The sequence below is a fragment of the Pristis pectinata genome, chromosome 3 (assembly GCF_009764475.1).
Source record: "Pristis pectinata isolate sPriPec2 chromosome 3, sPriPec2.1.pri, whole genome shotgun sequence".
NCBI classification, from domain to species: domain Eukaryota; kingdom Metazoa; phylum Chordata; class Chondrichthyes; order Rhinopristiformes; family Pristidae; genus Pristis; species Pristis pectinata.
The window spans coordinates 90,469,551-90,488,455 of NC_067407.1; the positions used below are offsets into that span (position 1 = coordinate 90,469,551).

At 39.1% G+C, this 18,905-nt stretch overlaps 1 protein-coding gene across 3 annotated transcripts in view; it reads right to left on the reverse strand.

The window, feature by feature from the left end:
* kif16ba (kinesin family member 16Ba) overlaps positions 1-18,905 on the reverse strand; it is a 108,841-nt gene that overhangs the window by 14,615 nt on the left and 75,321 nt on the right. For 2 of the 3 annotated variants that reach the window (XM_052012046.1, XM_052012047.1), the window contains 2 exons: positions 14,153-14,275; positions 10,944-11,033 (listed from right to left, as the gene is read on the reverse strand). In XM_052012046.1, coding sequence (XP_051868006.1) covers positions 10,944-11,033; positions 14,153-14,275 — 213 coding nt within the window. Of the gene's footprint in view, positions 1-10,943; positions 11,034-14,152; positions 14,276-18,905 lie in introns of those variants that run through there. The other variant, XM_052012049.1, reaches the window with a different exon arrangement.

Here is an 18,905-nt window from a genome sequence, read left to right on the forward strand (position 1 = left end):
CTACAGTACTCATTCCCTTTGCCTACTGAATATAAATATTAGTTCTCAGAATATAGTGAGTAATTATGCAAGGAAAGCACCACATTAGCTGCACATGCACAATAACTATTGTTAATATCGATCTCACTATGTTCCCTTGGACACATCATTTAAAATTAAGCAAAAAACGAATGGCTGGAGGAACTCGGCAGGTTGAGCAGTATCCATTCCTTACCACACCCCCCACTGCTTGACCTGCCGAGTTCCTCCGGCAGTTTGTATTTTGCTCCAGGTCCCAGCGTCTGTAGTCTCCATGTCTCCATATAAAATACACAATCAAGTTAGATTTTGAGTTACTTGGGGCTAGTCAGCAGTGGTATTGTTTTCACCCAAACATTTTACAATGTTCCTTTGCATGATTTAAGAATGAGAGAAAACGTCTGGCAAGCTCCTCAACTCAAAAACCAACTCTATTGCTAAGATTAAACAATTTGTACAGTTGACGGCATATGGCTTCACCTCACTGATGGAAAAGATGTTTGTAATTCACCGGCCAAACCAAAATTAAGCATCGACAAATTCTGTACATTTCACTTTATCCATCCCTCCAAGTATGGGCCATAAACCAAGCAACAAATGCTATTTTGGAAAAAATATGGAGATAAGGGGAAAGGGTCATTCAGACAATCTTTCACATTTTTGTGCTTGAAACATGGGGAATGATTTCACTTACTGTCCCTCCTTAATTATCCTGAGAAGGTGATGGTGGTTTGCCACTCTGAGTCATTGTAGTCTTTGTGACAATGACGATTGCAATGGTGTATGGAGTGAATATTTCAAATACTGATCTTGTGCTGATATAGTTGGGCAGATGCCCACATGAATGTGACAACCAATTGCGAGCCATTTCTGACTAAACAATAACTCAGCTTCTACAAAAAATTAGGTTAGGCAATGAATTCCAAGATTTGAAGCAGTAACAATGAAGAGCAATGCATGTATCTAGAAAGGTGAGTCTATCAATTAGAACTTGGAAGTAGTGGTGTTTCACCACATCACTGCTACTGACCCCACTGTTTGGAGGTTATACAGTGGAAGTTTATTCCAGAGCTTCCTATAGATCATATGTACCTTCATCACAATATCAAGTCCAGTGAAAGAGCACTAATAAGCAGTTCCATATCCTGAATGCTATGGAGTTTAACATGTTGTTCTGCCTCTATTTGCAGGAAATTGGATTGGTAAACCAGATGATCACAGACCATCAGATCACTTCTCTGTCCTGTGCTGACATGGTTCATTCAGTTAAGCATCTGTCAACAGTAATATCTAAGATACTGACTTATTAGCTAAATCCTGGTCATAATTTCTGGAGGCCAATAAGAGCTACTTCATAAGTAAGGAAGCTGTGAGCAGAATTCAATGCTGTGGTATTGTCAACAAGCAGCTTCACTTTTTATTCAGTGAAGGTCATCAATATAGCAACTGAAGACCTTAGTTTTAAAAAACCTTGATGCACTCCTCTGTTCCTAGGATTCTGTTGCTTGGCATTTAACAACGACAAGAATCTTTTTGTGTCAGCTATGATTCTGGCCACTGGAAAATTTTCCCTCTGAACTACAAATAATTATAATGTTGCTAAGTCAATCAAATGTTTCCTGAACATTAAGGGGGAGCAACTCTCAGATCTTCTTACATGCAGCTCTCACATACACATTTCCATCAATGTTGTAATTTGGTTCAGTAGAACTCAAACTAAATCAGTCAGGAGATAATTATGTATCTCCAAACAACATTACTCCTTAAGTAACATGAAATAAAAACAAGATGCTGGAAATACTCAGCAGGTCAGAATGCATTTGTGGGAAGAGAAACTGAGCTAAAATTTCAGGTTGATGACCATCAGAACTGGGAAGGACATAGAGGCTTGTAAAGCTGCAGTGAAGGTGGGAGATGAGGGAAATATCTCTAATTTCCAGCATCTGCAGTCTTACTGATTTTCTTTAACGTTATTGATAACTGGGAGCTGACTTGTGTAAATTGACCTAGTTAGTTTCACACTTTTTTTAAAAAATGAACAGCAGATACCCAGATAATCTCAAACTGTCAGGCAGCTGGAAGTCTACCTATCGTTTACCTCACCTAGCTCTGGTGAACTGATCTTTATTACTGTTACTACTGGTATTTTGCCAGAATCTAAATCCTTTACTGTTTTTAACTACATCCTTGGTGGGACTCTGAGGGAGAAATGTAAAGCAGATGATAATTCTGCTGGGTCACACCTGCCTGACCCAAGAATATCAATGGAAAACTCCATGCCTATTCCAAGAGAATGCATACTAAGAGATGTGCTAATGGAAACCCTCAATTTAAATCAAGAGCAGATTGTGTCCTTTGGATTAACTACAGTGGTGAATATAGAAAGCTATAATGCACAGAACAAACTACATTGGTACTGCTTTGATGTTTCAATTCAATGAAACATGAATTAATTGTAACTTCAACAATGACATTGAATTCTAACGCACGACCATTGCATACTATTCCATTTATGGCCCCATGATTCATAGTAATTATCCAGAGCACCTTGGTGATCGCAGGCAATTTATGGAAGCAATATCAAAATTGCTTTGGGATGTGCACCTGCTTCTAATTACCAACTTAGATATTTGAAAACGTGCAAAACAACATCAATGGGGAATGCAAAGAAGTCTTTGATGTGAGCACAATATACCAGTATTATTAAGCATTCCCTGTGTGTGTAATAGACAAAGCTCCTCCACTATTAAAGCTAGGTTATTTGAAGTAAGGTATTGCTTTATTAGTTGGACAGTAGAAGAGCTACTCATGGACTTAGTGTCTATGGGTAACTATCTAAAAAACTACTACAATTTGATATCCACTCTGAGCGCATGAAGAAGAAAAGTGATCAGGATCAGTTATGTAAACTGACAGGACAAACCTTACTTTTAAGGTTAACAAAATAATAGTGGCTATTTGGCACAATATCAGAGAGGATTATTGACCCAGACAATACACTTCATCAAGAAATCAGGACAAAACCATACAACGTGGGTAAATTATTTGTTTTTAAAAATCAGGAAGCATGATTTAGTAATCTTGTATTACTATTTAAATAACTAAATGTGGATACCATTCAGCACTACAAACAGCTGTGAAAAATGTTCCACCATCAATGCAAATGTGAAAAGATTGTTACCACTACAGAACAGTAAAAGTAGCAAGAACCACAGCCAAACAGCACTAAAAGAACTTTTGAATGTAAAATGTGGCAGAAGAGTGTTTGATGAGAGGTTGACAGATTATGTAGTTAATTGCTGTAGTGGTTCAGCATAATAACACTGCTTTTGCTTCAGGAGATTTGACCTTTGGTGTAACAGACTTGTATATTTTCTGACATCCCATATAAAACCTCCAAGATATAATGTGCCATTTTCAACCTCGCAATTGCATTATCAAATTAACAGGACAATAAGTTCCTGTGCTAGTCAGTGAAGCATTTCTGCAATTCATGCAGGGCAGCTCTTTTTCAGCAACAAGAACTACTCTTGATTATTCATAGAGGCACATTACCCAACAAATTCTGGTTCTTGTGCAGTTTGGGGATAAAAGATTATTTTGGAAAAGAAATGCATGTTAAAATCTGCTGCACAGTCTTAGACTTATAATTCACCAAAACACATGCAAATACATTTAAATTCCCAGGCTGAGCCACTAATTCACCAATGGGAGCACCTAAAGAGTACATGCACGTACATGGGTATAGCTAGTTTTTTTGGATACAAAAGCAACAATTTTACTCATTAAACATTTTTTTTTAAGGGGGAAAATTTCAAATGGACTTTGGGTGAAAGACTAAACAGACTAAAATTCAAATTAGTTGCACTTTATTTCAAAAGCTTTATAACAAAGGTTTGGATGAAAGAGCAAAGTCCAGCCAATTTAACTTTAATCATTCCGGAAACAAGAGTAAAAGGGGGATAATTTTTATAATGATTTGACCTCAGTAGTATTTGGGTAAATAATTAATTCATACTTTAATAATTTGCTTGATGCATCAACAAGTTAAAAGTGAAAAATCAATTAATTATTTTAAAAAATATTTTTCAGAACTGTAGCCTTTGCAGTATTTTGTTGTCATAGATGAAGTTGTTCTATGCAATACCTATAAGATTTTTTGACAGTAATCATATTCAATCATATTTTATTTTTGGTATGGCTTTCTGAATTGCTTAAGATAAATATTTTCTAGTGGACTTACGGAGTGGTCACACTAATACTGCCATATTTGGGATGGTTGTTAATGATAATTTTAGTGTTATTTGGGGATTCATTCAATAGTTACTGTTAATGCAACAATAAGTCAGGAGGATTGGGGTATGATAAAGAATTTCCTGATCTGATACACTGCAAGATTTGTTGATCCTGGAATAATTAATTGCAGTCCCAGAGATAATTCCACAGCTCTGGACCCTAGTAGCTGAAGGCATGCCTGCCAATTGTATATTATTAGAAATCAGGAAGGCAGTAATTGGATTAGAGAGGGTTATTAAGATGGAGGATGTATGAGAGAAAGGGAGAAGGGAGACAACAAAGGTATTATATATAGCCTCCATCTCACTTAGTATATGGAGTAGAACATGTGGATTTGTATTACTGTTCTGCAAGCAATGGCTTGCTTACATGTATATACCAACTTTAAGCAAGTAAAATATCCCAACACATCACACATGATCAATTATAAAACACATATGGTGATAAAGTGACTATGGATGCAAGTCACTAGTTAGTCTCAGTAAGATTTCTGATTTCTTGCTAAACACTCAGAGCAAATAGGAGCTCATTGCTAGTTTATTTTTAGAATCATCAGTGCCCATTTGAAATGAATGCAGTTCTGTGGCTGCAAGAGTAACTGAAGTACTAACAATTCTATTTGAATAAAAAGAAAATCAGCATTTTAAATGCAGTATTGCTGTTTCCCCTTGTATTTTTGGTATTTGATTTCTTACATTTAAAAGAAAATTGGGAAGATTGATTATTAACACATACAAATTTGTTTTTAAAATAGTCTGTCAGGGATGAAGGATGAACTCTTCAATTTCCTATGAATCAGTTGGGTGTCATTAAAAAAAAACAACCACATCAGCAGGTACAACATGTAGTAGCTGCTGAGTGCAATCTCCATCAAGTGTAGACTCTGGTGATTAAAGGACTTTGATGAGATAAGAACAATTGTGCAGCCTAATCTCTCTTAATAAAGTCAGTCATGGCTGAATAATTGATGTATTGCCTCCATAGTGATGGGAACTTATAGAAACCACTGAGACCTACGGCAACCATATCTGCAGTAAATGGCTTCAGCTTGGGGAGCCTCGCCTTAAAATAGGTGAGCCAAAATCTGAGATTCGGACACCATGGTAGTCCAGAGGGTTGTTCAATATTAAGAAAGGACAGGCAAAAAAAAAAGGGATTGGTGTGGCATAATAAAGATCAGTGCAGTGGTGAGAAATGAGCTCGATTTGATAAACGGTGTACATTAGGGGATACAGGGACAGTGCTGGAAAATGGCATTGATATAGATGATCGGCCATGATCTTGATGAACGACAAATCAAGCTCAAAGGGTTGGGGACCTATGCCTGGTCCTACTACTTATGTTTTTATGCTGCAAGACAGAAGGATAATGTTACCTGGACACTTTGTACCAAGAGGCAGTTGGAGCCCTAAAGAATACAGGGTTAGCCAAGAGGGACAGGAAGATGAACTAATGTGAGTGAGGCAGATACAGCGTTGGGAGCAGCCTTGGATCTTACACTTGTCCAACAGGTAAGAAATTCTTGGAGCCTATGTGGATAAAAGCAGATATTGAAGACAAGGTGTCCAAGAGGAGGAAGAGGGCTTAAGGCAGGAAGGGGGGGGGGGAATCCTTGTCAAAGAAGTAGAAGTAGGCCCGGAGATGGAGGCGACAGAGGAACTCAACGTCATGGTGGGCACAGGACCAGTTGAGGTGCGGGCACAGCGGGACGAAGGGAAGGCCCTTGCTAAGGACAGAATGTTCTGCCTCAGAGAGGGGATAGTGAAGACACAGGAGGGATTGGAGCTGGGGTCAGAGAAGAGAGTTAGAGAGGTCAGGGAAAGTGGGGTGAGGATGAAAAGGGGATGACAGGGAAGGGGGAGGCTTGAGAGACCAGGGATGAGTGGGGTGTAGTGGTGCCCAGTGGCAATGTGAAAGGTGTAAAACATGATGATGCTGGAGGAACTCAGCAGCCCAGGCAGCATCCGTGGAGAAAAGCAGGCAGTCAACGTTTTGGGTCAGAACCCTTCTTCAGGCCTGCTGAGTTCCTCCAGCATCATCGTGTTTTTCATCTAGATTCCAGCACCCTGCAGTCCTTTGTTTCTCGCAGTGTGAAAGGACTCGGCCTGGAGGCGGATGGGGCCAAGGTTGGAGCCAAAGGCAGTGGAGGCTGACTATTTATTTCCCTCCATAGCTGCTGTCTGACCTGCTGAGTTCCTCCAGCATTTTGTGACAGTAGCATCTTATAGGGGATAGTAGTTAGGAGATGGATATTATTCTCTGCAGCTGCACATGTATGGAACAAAGGCAGTTTTGCCTGTTTAAATCAGGGGCTGGAAAGATAAAATTATAGTTGTCATGGTTCATATGGGAATCAACAACATAACTAGCGCTAAGGAGGAGGTTCTACGGAAGAAAGATGAGCTGCTCAGAACAAAATAAAAAATTAGAAGGTGATGGATTACTATGCGAGCTACAGGCAAATCAAAGGTCAATTTCATCAGGCTGATGAACACATGGTTTAAAGGCTGGTGCAGGAGTAAAGGGTTTCAGTTTATGGGCACTGGCACCAGAACTGGGGAAAGAGGGGGAAGTCCCATTTCACCGGGACTGACCACCAGAATCAAGCTGGGACCAGTATCCTGGTGGATTGGGCTGTAAATAAAGCTTTGAATTAAATAGTAGGTCTCAGGGTTCGGGAGAAAGAAAGGGGGGTTCAAGGAAGTGAATTTTAAGAAAGTTAAAGGGAATGATTAAGTCATTTGTTCAGGGTAGTGAAATGCATATTGATAATCAAAATATGTCAGGAAGTGAAAGAGCATACAAGCATTACAGTGAACCTCCAAACTAGTCAAGGGAGGGAAAAATGGCAAAAAGACAACTAAAGGCTGTTTATTGGAATGGACATAGCATTCATAACAAGATAGGCTAACTGATGGTGCAAATTGAAATATTATATACAGATCTGGTGCATTGGCTCGAGGGGTTCACCAACTTGATTCCTGGGATGAGGCAATTGTTCTGCAAAAGACTCTGCTGACTGGATCTATACTCTCCAGAAGAATGAAAGGTGACCTCATTGAATGGCTGGCATTATCTAGATGCAGGGGTCACAATATCAAAGCAAGGACTTAGGCATTCAAGAAAAGAGAACTGTGAAGGCTCAGTTGCTGAATTCAAGACAGAGATCAATAGATCTTTGGATACCGAGGAGAATCAAAGGATGTTAGTATAGGGTAATGACGCAGAGGTGAAAGATCAACCATGACCTTACTGAATTGCTGAGATAATGTGCCGGTCTAAATGGGCTACTCCTAATTCCATTTTTTGGAATTTCCTTCATGTGGTACATCTTTGTGGCTCCTTGATTCCTAATACTGAAATGCAAGTTGATGTACTATCAACAGATCGACCAGGTGCCTGATACAGGACTTGCAATTCCGTAGAATATCATAGCACAGGAGGACACCATAAGACTCATTTGGTTGGTTCCAATTAGTTCCACTGTCCCCTTCTTTCTGTTTCACTTGCTTGAACAACTTTACAAAATGTAACAGAGATGCACAGTTTCGACCAAAATGTCAAAAATTCCTTTCCTCCCACAGATGATGTTTGACCCTCTGAGTTCTTCCAGCAGATTGTTTGCTGTTTAATAAATGCAATGTGTATTGCAATTTATTTTCCCCAGAAGTCAGTATAAACAGGAATGGCTCACTGCTGACCACAAGTTCTGCGCCCACCAAAAAAATGACTCCAAGACAAATATTATGTTTGGATCATTTGGACTATATCTGATCCTTAGTCATACATGACTTACCCAACCAAATAGAGCCCTACGAATCCATGTTTATTTTATCCTTAAGACAGCATTGGAAAAATACTTGAAGGCTACTCTTGAATCTTTTTTTCTTTTCCCCATCAACTGGTGCATTCCAAATCCTAATCATTTTGCTTCTTGTTATATATAAAAAGTCTCATTTCTTTTGCCAATCCCTTTAAATCTGTGCCCTCTGCCTATCAATCCTGCAACTGTTTCTCGATCCCCTTTTCCATTAGATCGGATTAGGCAGCCGTCAAATGTATTCATACAGCTGTATTTTTCAAAGTTGACAATGTTTGCTTTATGCCTAGTCAGAAATCCAGTTTGAATGTCAGTAAGATTTTAGTGATAGTTTGATGCAGAAAGTTCACTGCAAAATGCACGTGTGACAAAGCCTTGCTTTGCAAGTGATGTCTAGAGGTAAGTTCTGCTTAAAGAGGGTGTGCAAGGTAATAACAAACCATGCATGTGTTACCAGTAACCCTGACAGATTAAAAGGCATATTTTGTGATGTGACTTTGCCAGATCCCTTGCAGTTTACTAACTTCTCCTGAATATCTACTCACATCCTGTGGAGACAACGTTCATATTGACTGCTCATTCTACCAGGCATGATTTAATGCTTTCTTGTGGAAAGGGTGTATTCAATTTATAAAGCAATACATTTGCTGTGTCTAAAATCATTCAGGGGGTTGAGATCTGTGGCAGACTAGGAGTTACCCAAAGGTTTTGTTCATGACTTGAGACTGGGTATGCTTTTGATTTTCTGACTTCCTTCCCTCCTCTAAAAGCTGAAATAATACTTGAGACTTATGACAGCACTCTTCATTGATTGTGCACATCCCTTTAACCATTAGCTCATCAGAATGTGTACATCTCCCCATTAAAGTTGCTGCCAGTTCAAAGTCAAATCTGTGCCAGTAGTCTATGCTAGTAATTCAAATCGGCTGACCCTGCAAAATGGGCCCAGACATTTTCCTTTGCCAGCTCAGGTCACCTAACTTTTCATAGCAGAAATTTTGCTCATCCTGCAAAATTGTTAGATCAACAGAGGGCACACTATTAACATTGTAAAATGTTGCCAAATCATTTACATTAATTAATGAATACAATTCAGTAAGTTAATTAGTGCTCTCCATGTGAATCGCGCACTGTGCACCCACACTGATCAGTCAACCGAGGAATGTTAACATTTTAAAAGGATTAATTTAAATGTAAAAAGCAGAGACAAATGGTTCCACATCACTGACAATAATGGAGCTGTGGGGCTGTGGGGATGGTGGTTGTAAGGCCACCAACAAATCTCTCAAGTTTCAAGTAAATGATGAAACATGTGGGAAATTAACTTGACGTAAAAAGTCACATCCAGCTGGTGATGTCTCACGTGAGGAAAAAGATATATCATTGATTCACAATGTTGAAACCGAGTAGGATTAGACACTTGGTTACAATTAAACACACTATAGCGAAAGATGAACTACGTGGAGTTACAAAATAGCATGCCCTTTGTATTCCTGTGGTCTCAATGTTCTGTTCTGCCCACCCTACCCTCTCCTCATCATTCAGATGGAATGAAAACTACTTGCAATATAAAAAAAACTAGCAAGAATTATTATAGTTTAAAGAACTTTTGTTTTTAAAACAGTCACTTTTTATTGAAGCAATATAGATGATAGAGAGATTAAAGGTGATGCTGACGTTTGTTGTGAATCATCAGTGCCAAGAAATTTCCTGGAATTTTGGAATGAAATTAAATCTGGAGTTGAATTGATATAATTTGATAGCTATTCAAACAGTGTTAACTCTGCTGAAATCTGGGTTATGTTCACAGACTTAATGTCCCTTGCTATTGCTATGCAATAAAATTATCCATATTCTTCCCTCACCTCGTCTTCCTACTTATGTTATTGCTGTTTCTCTCCTCACCTTTCCCATTATAATTTATATTCTATATATCAAGAACAAACATTCAGACAACAGATGAAATGAGAATTACCATAAATTCTGATAGCTAATAGTCAGTTTCTGACATCAGTCCGAGATTTTCTTGGTGCCGTACCTGCTCTGGCAGTGCAAGTGTTATGTTACAGCAAGAAAATGGGAGCAGGTCAGAGGCCATACATTTCAAAATCAGCCTTACTGAAAAAACTATAGCAATAAATTAAACTTGGGATTTCCACAAGGCTAATATAAATGCTTTTTCATTGCTGCCTAAAGAAAAGATCTCCTTGGGTTTGAATGGCAATTGTGGGATGCAAGCAAACGATACAATGAAAGCATTAGTACATGACTACGGTAAAGGAACATCAGGCACTATAAAGTCTTCAGAAATAAAGAAACTTAATTAGCAAGCTGTTTTGTTTGCTACAACTCAGTGCATGTCATTAATTGTGCATTTAAAAAAAAGCTTTTAAAACAATGGCAGTACCATATTTCAAACACAGAATAAAGCAGTTATCACATTTTTTAAATAGATGCAAATTATTTGTTAATTAGCAGTAACAAATGCTTAAAAGGAACTATTGCTCTCAAATCCAATGTGGTATACGAAGAAAAGGAGGCAAATCATTGTGGAAAGACTCGAAATTCCAAGCAGCGTCTCATGACAATTTCAGGATATATGAGAAACAACTACATTGACCCAGACCGAGTTTGATCCAATGTCCCCCTGCCTGCCCCTGCACCCCCACCCCACCTGCACCAAGCATGGCATAATTTTGCGTCCGTCCCTTGCATCCATTATTACTTAGCCATATCGGAAGTGTGAAATTTGTACCTCACTATTATGTTAAACAATTAGATATTCTCAAATTTTAAAACTGTGGCTTACCTCTGGATATTTCATCTTCATTGTTCTGTGCAGTTCTCTAAACCGGCTGTAACGTCGAAACACTGTCCAAGTTTCATCCAAAATGGTTATCTAACAGAACACAAATTATTTATTCCTGCAGAATAAAATCATTTGACTGAACAGCCCCAATACACACAAAAATGATTTTCAATTACACTCTGACAAAATCGGTTATACAAAGGAACATTGCAGAATTCCTTTATGCCAACACATTTATTTGGCCTTGCCTATTTTGATTATCTTCTTATGTGAAATGCATTGCAATGAATAATTGTATGACAGCTACTGAGGAATGGGTAAAACAAATTAACACCTTAGATTGGTCAAAGCCCAAGTATGGTGATATAGTGGTTAAGTTCTTGGACCAAAAGCCAGCAATCTCTAGAGACATTACCTTGAATTGCACCATGGCTGCCAAGGAACTAAAACCCCCCAAATAAATATGGACTTAAAAAAAACCTCGACCTGGTAATGGTAACTACATTGCCCAGCTGGTTCAGTAATGCCCATTGGGGAAGGAACTAGCTTGCTTACCTGATCTGGTCCATTAATAATTCCAGACCCCACCAACGTAGCTGACTACCTCTTCAATCCAGGTGAAATTAGAGATGGGTAATTAACACCAGTCTTACCAGCAATGGTCATCTCCCATCAATTAATATATACTAATACATTAACATAAATTCTGATTGTTTTGCACTGATTAATAAGCTGCTGATGCTTGCAGGTATCCAGCCCTGAAAATCTACAGTTGCATGAAGTGTACCATGGGTGCAGTCTTCAATTTGAGAAGCCAGTTCCCAGCTGATCAGAGAGGACCAGTACTTTGCCTTTACAATCAATACTGGCAACATCACTCCCACTCCCAGAGTGGTTTTCCTAGTTAAACCCTACTGTCCATCAAACTTATCATAGGGATTGAACGTCTGAGAATGTGTCTGACTTTTTTATTCAAATATATACAAAAACTACAAAACACAATTTAAAAAAGCTGTCTATAAAAGAAGTTTCTTTGTGTTGCATTTCTAAAAAATATTTAAATCAAATTAATTATTTTTTTAACAAAAGGGAAATTGCCTTGTATTTAAGCTTCTGCATGCAGTCATTTCTTCTAAATGAAATCAATGTACCCCTGAGCTGGAATTATTGGTCAGATTAAGAGGGATAGATAGACAGCCAGCGCCTCTCTCCCAGGGCACCAATGCTGAATACAAGAGGGCATGGCTTTAAGGTAATGGGTGGGAAGTTCAAGGGAGATATCAGAGGAAGGTTTTTTTACCCAGAGAGTGGTTGGGGCATGGAATGCGCTGCCTGGGGTGGTGGTGGAGGCAGGTACATTGGACAAATTCAAGAGATTGCTAGATAAGCATAAGGAGGAATTTAAAATAGAGGGATATGTGGGAGGAAGGGGTTAGATAGTCTTAGGTGAGGTTTAAAGGTCGGCACAACATTGTGGGCTGAAGGGCCTGTATTGTGCTGTACTGTTCTATGATTCTATTATCTATGATTCTATGATTTTCCAGCTTAAGCACTCTGAATCCTGTGGAAGTTGAACACCCATACTAATGACCAATGGTAGAACACTGACCCAGACCAAGCAGAAGCAGTGGACTTCCACCAACACGAGAGAGTCTTGAACTTCTGTCCACTACATAGGTAAATCCCAGCAGTTACAAGCACAACTGCAGATTTTAATCAGATGATCCAGATCAATGATATTATATGATTTGGTTCCATGGGTGCTGGCAAGCTTCCATTACTTCAATAAAATGATACTCTTCATTGCTAGGTAATTTAGACTAAGCAGCATGGCCTTAGGCTTGACTGGGCCTCCAACAACACACTGAGGATGCCCTGCTTCTGAAAGTTGTGACAGCTCTACGTTTAGCTTTGCCTGCCATAAAAGCTGTAGGGGTCATTTAATGTTGACAGATTGGCAACACTGGACAGAGAACACGTACAATCAGGTATACAAATTGCTAAAAGCTAGTGTATGGGTGCAAAAAAAAATCAAAATTGCTGGTGTTTTTTTAAAATTTTAAACAGGGCATTAATGCAATAGGGGCAGAGCAATAATTCATTGGTAGTGTCTTCATCAGAAAACATTAGGAATACATTCTCTGACCCTGCACCATAGAAAAGGCCAGGAAGAATGATCAAGAAATCATTGGATTGCTGAGAAAACTAAATTGGTTTGTGACTTTTAGCAAAGAAAATCTGTTGTCTCTACAGAAGCCCACATCTGCTCTACTTTCTCATTTTCACTCATTGGTGCTGATGAAAAAAAATGCAGTTACTGTGCATAAAGCTTTCTCGGTTTGAGTACATCAGCTAATTTTTATTTCCATGTTGATTCTATAGTTTGCAGAAAAATTTTACCGGCAAGTGTTGACCTGAATTCTTCCAACCAGAATATTGCAATTTGCGAGGCATGAAAATGAAAGTAAAACACACACACAGGAAATAAATGCATCAAATGCATCAAGGGGTTGAAAACTCCAATAAATTCTTGAAGAGAAATTGCCAGCAATGCATTCTGTTACAAAAAACAATAAAAATGCCTTTACATCATGATTTTTTTGTTCAACAGGTCTCCTGACACCCTACTGATAACTTTTTCTGACTTTTCTTACGATATGGTCCAGACGCATCAGGATTGGCTTTGTGTCATGGTGGTACTTCATGATAAAAAATGGTATTACAGGAGTCCCCTGATTCCTGTGAGCTATTCTGTTTTCTTTTCTTTCTGCCATTAGTTCTAATCAGGTTAGAATCTCTAACCTCTCTTAAAACAGAAAATATGATTCCACATTTCTGGTTTCACTGGATTTACATGAAATTCCAGTCCTTTGAGATCAGGTCATTTATATTAAAATGTGCCATCAATTGTAGTGGTATTGCATATCTGTCATCCAAGGCTCTCTATCAATTTAAAATTACCTTCAGAGTATTTGAATGTTGGCTGCATTAATATAATTTGCAGTTCAATAAAAAGCTACTCATATGAATGGATATCCCTCTCCCAAAAGATTTGCATAAAATTATTGTAATACCGACTAAGTCTGGGCTGATGAAATTACAATTCCTGTGTGAAAATAAATTTTTCTTCTTGGAGATTTTATACCTTAGAAATGAATGATCCATAATTTCCATTTCTACATTAGAAAGGAAACAAGGCAAACACTCACCTTCACCTCAAACTCGTAGTGCTCATCTTTCCCTTGTCCACGCAAGACGTAACGGGGTATACTAATTTTAATAGGATCCTTCAGGTTACCTGGACCAATCTCCAGTGATCGAGAAAAGAGGCGCTGCCAAAGCAAAAGATCACAAGAAATCTTGAATCAAAGAGAAAATGTGATTGTATAAAATATTAAAGCACAAATCAGACTGAAAACATCTACCTAAAGGGAGAGGAAATACTGTTAAATAATACAAAATGTATTACTGACTTATCAAAACAAATGCTAACTTCTCAGTGCTTTACAAAACCTTATCACAGATTATTTAAGTCATTGAGATTCAACTGTAGGGAATAAAAGGAAAAGTGTCTGAAAGATAGAGGAGGTCTGGGTGCAGAATATTCCTTGTGTACCTCTCAAGCCTGTAAACTTTAAAAAACAGAAAATAGGGTGGATGTCAAGAGGCTTGAAAATAGTAGTATTCTTTAAAATGCTTACCAATCAGAACAAACTGACAGACAACTACACCAGCGTAACTGATATATGGCAAATGTAATTTATTTCAAATTCCTTTTAATTTAAGAGCTGGAGCAGAGCTTCATCCCTAGATTCTCAGTGATTGATTGCTTTTTCAAATGCCAGTGGCTCTTGGCAGCCTAATTGCATTTGAGCATGGCACGACGAGCTGCAAAACATTAGCAAACGTCTAGAGATTCTGATAATTTAGCAAACATCCAGAGATCCTTACAAGTTCCACACTTGCATCAGTTAATCTAAAATGTATTAAGCAGGGTAGACATGAAAGGGAGGAAAAAGTGCTTTTATTCCTTTTTTGGGATCTGAGTGTCACTGACAAAGCCAGAATTTATTTCCCATCCTTAGTTGCCTGAGAAGATGCCGATGAGCTGTCACCTTGTTCCATCGCACTCCTTCTGAAGGTGTCATCCCAGGCTTTAGACCTAGTGATGAAGAAGGACTAATGGTATATTTCTAAGCAAGGAAGGTGTGAAGCTTAGAGTTGAACCTGCAAATGATTGAATTTCAATGGATCTGCTGCCTTAGACCCTGGGGGTAGAAGTGGTGTGCTTGGGAGATTTTTTTCAAAAAGATGTTGCACATTAATGCATTTTCCAGTGAACCCAGTGAATTTCAAGGGAGCTTGGGAAGCAAGGCCCCATGAGTTCAAAGGGAGCATGGTATCCAGGGTCCAGGTGTATGAAAGGCGTATTGTATCCAGTGAGCCAGTTGTTGAACCATTGGGATTTCCAAATAGTCAGATAGTAGATAAACAGAGATTTAATGTATGCAAATTATATGATCTGTAAATTATGCTTGCATGCCTTATTCTGTGTTTGAATTCCGTTCTTATTGTACCTTCTCCAACAAAATGCAGTCAAAAATATAACAGTGTTTCCCATCTCATGGCATGTTCTTTGTCTAACAAAGCAGGAAGAATGTCTAAACCAAGGTTGTCTTTGAAACAAGAAAGGTCCTTTTAGCTGTTCAACTGCTTCTGTGGTTGATGAGGACGATATATATTTCTGTTGCATTTCCTCATCATTGTGGTATATCCTTTGATATCTTCATCAAACAAAAATCTGCTTTTTGTCTGAAAAAAAATAATTTGCAATATTTATTGAGAGTGGGTGATACAGATTTCCACTAATCTTCATTTCACTCTTTTTTTTCCCGATTATTGCTTTTTCTTCACTTGCTTCACCTGAGGAAATGGTTTCTCAGTATCTACTCTATTGAATTTACTAATAATTTTTAAAACCTGTATTAAACTTTCTTGAGCCTCCCACAATAAGGAAATATAAAGTAAGCCCTGGTCTGTCTGATTCTGATAAACATGCACCATCTCCTTGAAGACTTGAAATGAGGTGCACAAAACTGAATGCATTAGATGGGATTTTGGCAAGGTTCTGTTCAGCCGGAGCATGACATTCTCACTTTTGTTCAAAATCTGTAATATAAAAGGCAATGATCAAAAATGTTAACGGTTTACTACTTTTTTTTTGGCCTGTACATTGGCAGCTAGTAATTTGTGTACATGGACACCCAAGTCTCCTTCCTCTTCCACAGCTTTTAATTTTGTATTAATTTATTTCATTCTATACAGATGACTTCATAAATCAGAACTAAAGTATAACAATTTGTAGAATCATGGAGTGATGCTGGGGGACTAGGGCTAGCTGGATTGTGCTCTCATGGAGCTGGTACAGAGACAATGGGCTAAATGACCTTTCATGCTGCAACCTTTGTCAAATGCACACAGCTTTCCAAGCTCCCTTGAAACTCACTGGGTTCACTGGAAAATGCAGTAACGTATAACATCTTTTTGAAAAAAAGTGAATTAAAATAACATCCAATATTTTGGAAAGTCTGGCACTACTTAAGTCCTGAATATAGAGTCATAGAGCACTACAGCACAGAAACAGACCCTTTGGCCCATCTAGTCCATGCCAACCTGGTTTTCTGCCTTGTCCCATCTAACTGCACTCGGACCATAGCCCTCCATGCCTCTCTCATCCATGTACCTATCCAAACTTCTCTTAAATGTTACAACTGAACCCGCATCCACCACTTCCGTTGGCAGCTCATTCCTCACTCGCACCACCCTCTGAGTGAAGAAGTTCCCCCTCAGATTCCCCTTAAATATTTCACCTTTCACCCTAAACCCATGACATCTAGGTCTAGTCTCACCCAACTCGCGGGGAAAAAGCCTGCAGGTACCCCTCATAATTTTGTATACCTCTATAAGATCTCCCATTATTCTCCTGCACTCCAGGGAATAAAGTCCTAATCTATTCAATTTTTCCCTATAACTCAAGTTCTCAAGTCCCGGCAATGTCCGTGTAAATTTTCTCTGCACTCTTTCAAGCTTTTTGATATCTTTCCTGTTGGTAGGTGACTACAACTGTGCACAATACACTAAGTTTGGCCTCACCAATGTCTTATACAACTTCATCATAACATACCAACTCCTGTATTCAATGCCCTGATTTATGAAGGCCAATGTGCCAGAAGCTCTCTTTACGACCCTATCTACTTTTCAAGGAATCCACTTTCAAGGAATTATGGATCGATATTCCCAGGTCCCTTTGTTCTACCACACACCTCAGTGCCCTACCATTCACTGTCCAACTCTTACCCTGGTTTGTCCTCCCAAAATGCATCACCTCACACTTATCCACATTAAATTTCATCTGCCATTTTCCTGCCGGTCCAGATCATTTTGCAAGCTTTGATAGCCTTCCTCGCTGAATACTACGCCCCCAATCTTGGTGTCATCCGCAAATTTGCTGATCCAGTTTACCACATTATCATCTAAATCATTAACGGGCCCAGCACCAATTCCTGCGGCACACCACTAGTCACAGGCCTCCAATCAGAGACAACTGTCTACTACCACTCTCTAGCTTTTCCCGCTAAGCCAACTTTGAATCCAATTGACTACATCATCCTGAATGCCAAGTGACTTAACCTTCTGGACCAGCCTCCCATGCGGGACTTTGTCAAAGGCCTTACTAAAGTCCACGTAGACAATGTCCACAGCCTTCCCTTGATCAACCTTCCTGGTAACCTCATTGGAAAAACTCTATAAGATCGGTTAGACATGACCTATGACATACAAAGCCATGTTGACTATCCCTAATCAGGCTCTGTCTATCCAAATACTTATGTATCCTGTCCCTCAGAATACCTATTAATAATTTACCATGACTGATGTCAGGCTACCGGCCTGTAATTCCCCAGTTTATTCTTAGAGCCTTTCTTAAACAACAGAACAACATTAGCTATCCTCCAGTTCCCCGGCACCTCGTGACTAATATCTTCGTTCTAAATATCTTTGCCAGGGCTCCTGCAATTTCTGCATTAGCCTCCCACAAGGTCCAAGGGGACACCTCATCAGGCCCTGGGGATTTATCTACCTTCATTTGCCTCAAGACAGCAAACACCTCCTCTTCTGTAATCTGGATATGGTCCATGATCTCACTACTTTTTTTTCTTCAGTTCTATAGACTCTGCATCTGTCTCTCGAGTAAATACAGATGCAAAAAAATTCATTCACGATCTCCCCCATCTCCTTTGGCTCCTCACATAGACGCCACGCTGACCTTCAAGAGGACCAATTTTGTCCCTTATTATCCTTTTGCTTTTAATATAGCTGTAAAAACCCTTGGGATTCTCTTTCACTTTGTCTGCCAGAGCAACCTCATGTCCTCTTTTAGCCCTCCTGATTTCTCTCCTTAGTGTTCTCTTGCATTTCTTATACTCCTCAAGCGCCTCATTTGATCCTAAATGCCTATATCTGATGTGCGCCTCCTTTTTCTTTACCAGGGCCTCAATATCCCTCGATAACCAAGGTTCCCTAAACCTGTTAGCTTTGTCTTTTATTCTGACAGGAACATACAGATTCTGTACTCTCAATATTTCACTTTTGAAGGCCTCCCACTTACCAAGCATCTCTTTGCCAGAAAACAATCTATCCCAATCCACGCCTGCCAGATCCCTTCTGATGCCCTCAAAATTGGCCTTCCTTCAGTTTAGAATCTTACCCTAGGACCAGTCCTATCCTTCTCCATAATTATCTTGAAACTAATGGAATTATAATCACTAGATCAAAAATGTTCCCCTACACTCACTTCTGTCACCTGTCCTGTCTCATTCCCTAAGAGGAGATGCAGTATCACGCTCCTTCTAGTTGAGACCTCTACATATTGATGAAGGAAACTTTCCTGAACACATTTGACAA